The 6,511-nt window shown below is 39.0% G+C and overlaps 1 protein-coding gene across 1 annotated transcript; it reads right to left on the bottom strand.

Moving 5' to 3' along the window:
• Positions 1-6,282, bottom strand: rib (BTB/POZ domain-containing protein ribbon). The gene is made up of 3 exons (XM_089632108.1): positions 6,183-6,282; positions 993-1,775; positions 1-849 (listed from the first exon to the last, which is right to left on the bottom strand). The coding sequence occupies exons 2-3, from the start codon at positions 1,755-1,757 to the stop codon at positions 1-3; spliced, it is 1,614 nt and encodes a 537-aa protein (XP_089488234.1). The 5' UTR covers positions 1,758-1,775; positions 6,183-6,282.
• Between the last annotated feature and the right edge of the window lie 229 nt (positions 6,283-6,511).

Here is a 6,511-nt window from a genome sequence, read left to right as displayed (position 1 = left end):
TCAATCTCTGTCTCCGCAGTCGATGGACAAGCCTCTTCTGGAGTCATCACGGTAATCCCGCAACACGTCTTCCTTCTTTATTATGGCTGAGACTTGGTTCATGTTCATGGGAGGGACGATGACTCCGGGAGGGTCGGGGTCCGGCTTTCGGCTAACTGAGAGGTCTTCCACGCGGTCCTCATCGTCTGTTTCTTCGGGGTGGAGGCCGTTGGGGCGGGAGGGGCGTGGCGGACTAGGGCTGGCGCGGTGGATATACTTGAGCACCCCTGGTGACGGGGGAAGCGGGGGCGGGGAGCCCGTGGGGCCTAGTCCCGCAGCGGCGGCGTGGGCGGCGGCGGCTAGTGCCATCGCATGCAGAGCTTCGCGTCCGCCCAGTTCTCCACGTCCTTCCAATGCCTGTTGTAAGAATCCTGCGTCGAGCAATGCTGCTGCGGGGTGCATCGGTTCCTCATCTCTTCCTCCAAGCCACCCTCCTCCCATGCTTCCAGGACTACCGTTAGGCTCGCGTTTGATGCTTCTGTTCATAGGCCTGCTGGTAGTGATGCCCAGCTTCTTGACCTTGTCGTAGAGAGTGCGAGAGGGAACGCCGAATTTCCTCGACGCTTGAAGGGCGCTCATGCCGTTCCTCACGCACTCTATAGCGGACATGATATCCGTCCTCGTGTACTGCTTGTACCGCTTCCACTCCGGCTTCTGCTGGGGGACGTAAGGGGCTATGCCGCAGCGGAGGTCGCTGGCGAAGTTCTGTGGCGGGGATGCGGGGTGGAAAGAGCGGTTTATGCTGTCGTCATCGTAAGATTTGTCGGTGTAGGGAGAGTGCGCCTCTTCCGATAGTTCCGTGCGATGGTGCTGAAAAATAACAATAATTTAAACTGATATTAGTGACGATTAAAAATAGTAATAGTATAGTATTAGTGACGGTATAGAATCTCAACATTATTGAAAAGGTTTTTTATACTAAAACAATGTCAATTCATTTGAATAATAATTACCTTATAAGAATCATGTGCGGATCCGTTGGAGTGCAGACGGTCGGAGCGTGGTGGCGGGACATGGGGAGCTGGGGGCACGGGCTGGCAGAGCAGGCCGGCTGCCGGCTGCGACGAGTCCGCCACGCTGGTCTGGGCCAACACGTTGCGCAGAATGGGCGTATCGCGCGACAGCAGCATGGAGCTGATGCTGGAGAGTTTCTTGCGCTTGAGTGGATTCATGTCCGAAGCGGACTCGTAGGAGGCGCTAAGGGAGGGCGGGGGCGCCGGGTGCGGCTGGTGCGGCTGGTGGGGCGTGTGCACGGGCGGCAGGCTCCAGGGCGGGGGCGAGCAAGACGAGTGCGCGGGGGCCGGCGTGGCAGGGCAAGGTTCGGGCTCCTCGCGGAAGCGCTGACGCAGCTCGGTCATATCGAACAGCCCCTTGACCTCCAGCTGCTCGGCTATCTTCATGATGCGCGGTATCTGCGACTGCGTCACGTTCACCTCGCCCGTGTACATGTACTCCAGCAGGGCGCGCATCTCGAACTCCTTGACCCCGGGGAAGAGGATGCTGCAGTGGTCCATGGGTACGTCCATGAGGATGGTCTGGAAGTAGGGCGAGTTGGCTGCCAGGATGACCCTGTGCGCCTTGAACTGCACGTGTTCATCCACGACTATCGTGCAGTCCACGTAGTACTCCATCTTTATGAGGATATCCAGGATCTCCACCAGATTCGTCTTGTGGTTATTCCACCGGAGGCAGTAGGTTTGTCCCTCACTGCTTCCCATCTTGATTTTGTTTATTATCTGAAAATAGGAAAAACAATTTATAATTACTGCAAGTCTTGTAAATTTAAGTCGACTGAAATGTGGGTAGCTCCTACGTATTAGCGATTTTCAAGTATTACCCTACCTAGTCATCTGATGACATAAAGCCAATGAATCACTTTCGCACATCCTAAAAAATTCTTTATCATAACTGGAACGTTGCTATATTATTTTTGTCCATATCGTCCGCCCACGTGAATTACAGTTGCGATCACGACCACTATGATGCTTCATGTAATCGCAATAACAATAATAATTACTTAATCATTGATGCAGGATGACGCATCGTGTTTTTTAGTTCCGCCATGAGCCTGTGTCGGTGAGTGCACACAAACAAACAAACAAATAGAAAATGGACGGTGGTATTTGGTGGGCGGTGTTCGCACCCCTCTGTTAAATAATAATAAGGTATCCATGAAACAATAAAGAAGGGGATGATCAACAACATGTTTTTGGCTACGACTTAAAAAAGCTAAAGAGGCACAGCGCTAAAACAAAGCAAATTGAAAAGCGAAATAAACTTTACAACTTATGTATAGCACAATGATATTTATGTGGATAGAATTCTTAAGACTTATTTTTTCTGTTTGTATCATTAACGCCTTTCGGCTTTTGCATAACTAACTTATAGTATAAGACATGGACTAGAACATGAACTTAAAATTGCGTAAGTAATAAAGAATCCTTATGAACGTCTAAAACAGCAAAGTATAGTAAATATAAGTTTATAATATAATGTGTAAACAAGTAAAAGCAAAATGAGATCCAGTTTAAGTAATACAATATTGGAATGCCAAAAAATATATGTATACTTATATTACTTATGTCTAAAAAATTGTAATTTACTTGAGATATGAGGTGCACAATAAATGCTTAAGTGTAATCATTTAAAAATAATTGATTAGCTTTTCAACCGGCTTCGTGCACGAATTATATTGAAAACTATGCAAAAAGATTAAACCACCCTAGTAGCTATAGCATTCACATGGTTCGACTCTGGTGGGGGGGTTGGAAAATTTGTTTTTAGTACCTCTACTTACACCACATATTATTGACAAAAGAGTTGTGAAAATAATTTTGTTATATTTTATGTAATGTGTACTATTCTCTTTTTTCCTACACAATACTGAGGGATTTGAACCTCCCAACCCCGTCCCTCATCTATAAGCCCTTGGATCTAACAATATGATGTAGTGTCTTAATTTTGTAAAAGTTTAATGGGTATTTCTACACGGTCAACCTTTACGATCGGCCTCTAAATTATCATAGAACAAACGATATCATGATGTCTAGTCTTATTTTGTAAAAGTAAATTGATACTTTTCAAAGTACATGATGAAAATGAGGTTGCGAGCTGAAAATGGTCCGTTCCGTACAAAATACATACCTACAAAAATATTTATGTGAAGAAAACACTTAGAGATAGAATCATATGTGAGTCTTATCAGATTAATCTAAATATTTATATTGAGTACCTAATAATTACCTATCGACAACATCTAATTGCAAAATAGAAATGTTAGTTAATTTTGTACAATTTTTTTAAGGGTATAACATTTAATTCGATGATTTAATTTATATAACTCACTAACAGGTAGGCAGAGAGAATGGACTAACGCACTCCTGGCCTCAATTGCGTTCGTACTTCGTCTCATATCCTCCTCTGTATTTCCGACTCTAGACATGGCGCCACTCAACTATTTGATTCACTTGTGTCATTAAAGTTATATGAATTATATAAAGATAACTGTAATATTATTTATCTATAATTGTATCACTAGGTTATCAACTAACAGACTTACCCATAAACTTGTGCAAATAGTAAATATAATTCTATGCAAAATACATTTTTGATAGTGAAAAGTATCGGTCTATTGATTTGCAATGAGCTAGACAGATAAGCATTTTTATCTTGCAAATTAAACAAATATTGAAATGAAGCTACGCTGTATTTAAGTATAATTTGGAAATTTTTTGCGAAATATTACGCTATTCTAAGAAATAAATATTAAGAAACCGATGATATCCAGAGGAAATACAAAGTAGATTTATTATATTTATTTTTGTACATCTAAAGGAAAATATTAAGAAAATTAATAAAGACGCTATTGAATTGGAAATACCGTTATCTATATTTTTGCCATTATTAAGCAATTTGAAATTGTTGAAAAGGGTAGGCATTAAATTGGCTGAATGAAAATCCAGAGAAAAATATGTAAAATATCCATTAGAGGTTCAGACGTTTCAATTTTAGTTGATCAACTGGACGCTTGAAAGCATATTGACACGCGTGTGAACCTTCTTTCAATAAAGATAAGTTTTTAGTTAGAAATTGTTAAATTTTTATCTTTAAATTAAAGTTGATCAACTAAAACCGAAACATCAGAACGGGACATATAGGACAGTACAAATATCTGGAGAAGAACGACGGCCTCCGTGGTTAAGTGGTTACGTACATAGGCCACATATCCGAAGATTGCGGGTTCAAATCCCGGCGTGCGCATGTAAATTTCATTTGATTTAATTTATGTTATTTCACAATTTACTGATTTAAAATAAGAAATATAGTGTATTTGCTGCACGTTACAGGGTGTTAGGTACTTTCAATATGCTCGAAATGGCCTTAGGGCGCAGTTGGGACTGTCCGTTTCACAAACAAAAAAGTGCAATTTGAATTTTTCATCAGTACATCTTTTTACTGACATATTGTTATTTTAATCGCTTTCTATCTAGTAACTAAGTATATATGATTTTATTTCTAATTCAGTCATTATGTTTAATCATAAACAGTAAATAAAATAAATAGTGCTTGCAAGATATAAATTTTGCGAAACGAACACACTTAAAACATTGAGAACGGTGCAGCGAAGGAGTTAATAATTATGTAGGTAGCACTCTAGAATATTATTTTTGAAAATAACGTTTGTATTTTACCTAGTCTAAAATTACAAATATTACCTGCAATAACTAATGCGTTGAAACTTTCACATTTTTGAATCTTTTATAAGATTTTTATTTATTTATTTGAATGGGTATATAAGTAGGTACTTTTTTTGAAGAGAAGAGGACTTGGTTACACCAAACATATTTGAGACAAATATGTTTGGTGCAACATTGCGCAAATATGTTAATACGTTAATTTATTTAACAAAAGCAATTAAATAAATAAATTAGGTACCTACCATTGAAAAATGTTCTGCACAACACAGGTGAACTTAAATAAAATCAATTATAGATGGCAACAGTGTTATAAAGTTGCTTAAATTAGAAAAGTTTTTTTGGTAACATTTTATTTTATTTAGCTTGATTTGTAAAAGTGACAAGCTCATCATAAAGTTATTTCAGTCCTCCATATATGATTAAACATAAACATTCTAAAGAAAACGTTTAAAGTAAACATCCTACACATGAAACCGCATCTTAATTGAAATTTTCCATGACTAGGTACATACCAATCAGATTAATCAAGCAAAAAATTTGCTTTTTTATAGACATTTTTTATTCAATCCGGCCAAAAAGAGGAAAATGAAGAAAATGCGATTTTTTTACAGAACTCTTCGTATAAGCGTAGGTATCTAACTACTTAAGAAAAAATGCACACATTAGCTAGCTTATTATCTACTGAGCATTTCAGTAAAACCATCTACAATCAAGTACCCAGCAATTTGGTTAAGAATAAAAAAATATTCACAAAAAATAATTTCAATTCTTTTTATATTATTTTGTTATTAAATTAACAAATTTGGGACCCCTCCTTATTCCCGGCTAAAACACTGGGAGCGGAAGTTGTTTAATTTGCATGAATTGCCTTCTCAACCCCTCGAATAACTTTCAGTTCCTACCTACGTAGTGCAATTAAATAGCCCAAATTAAAAAAAAAAGTGCTGCAGCTCTATATTGTCTATCAACTCAATTTGCAATAAATCCTATTAGGTAAGTACCTAACTCATTTCGTAGGTAGGTAGTTGGGTTGGAATGATAAAAGGGTAGGTATGAAAGTTTCACGGTAAAAGAGATTTTATTTTTATTTATGTATTTTTTTATCAGAATGATAACAAATTTAAATTATCTTCGAAAGGTGTAAAATAAATTTTCTAAGGATGACTAAAAAAGAGTAAAATATTTTGAGGGGTAAAAGAGAAAATTTAATTATTTTTTTCAAAAAATTGTTTTTAACATAAAAAAAACATTCTGCACATTTCACTAGGGCATTCCCGTGTCAAGTTGTCGAGAGAAATAGTATTTTTCTAATTTGTTGTTGAAATTGCAGCCATAATGATATTACTAATTACGTTGACTAGATATTAATTAATTGTTAAGTCGAATGGTATAATAATAAAGATGACTAAAAATAAGGGAAATTATTGTTTCCGAATGAAAACTCACCGATTAGTCACAAATTAGTTCACAATCCAAAGCAACGTAGCGGTCAGTCCATGTCACACACCATGGCGTCGCCAATTCGGGGAACAAACTGCCGAAAAACTTAGTTGCACCGCGATCGGAAAACACACCGGGCACACTATACTATATCAATCACAAACACGACCTTCGTGCAGGGCCGTCACTCGCTGACTGCGGCGTGCGCGGCCGTGCTGCTCCGGCGCCCGCTTCCCCCCGCGCGCATAAAAATGTTTTTTACGCGCAACAAAATGCAATCCCGTGGTATTATCTCCCTCTCCTATCGACGAATTGCAAGCCGCGTACGCGTGTGC

The sequence above is a fragment of the Hesperophylax consimilis genome, chromosome 5 (genome assembly GCF_061612785.1).
Source record: "Hesperophylax consimilis isolate HC1 chromosome 5, BYU_Hcon_1.0, whole genome shotgun sequence".
Lineage (NCBI taxonomy): Eukaryota > Metazoa > Arthropoda > Insecta > Trichoptera > Limnephilidae > Hesperophylax > Hesperophylax consimilis.
Note: the sequence above shows the minus strand (reverse complement) of the source record. Positions and strands in the feature narration are given on the sequence as shown.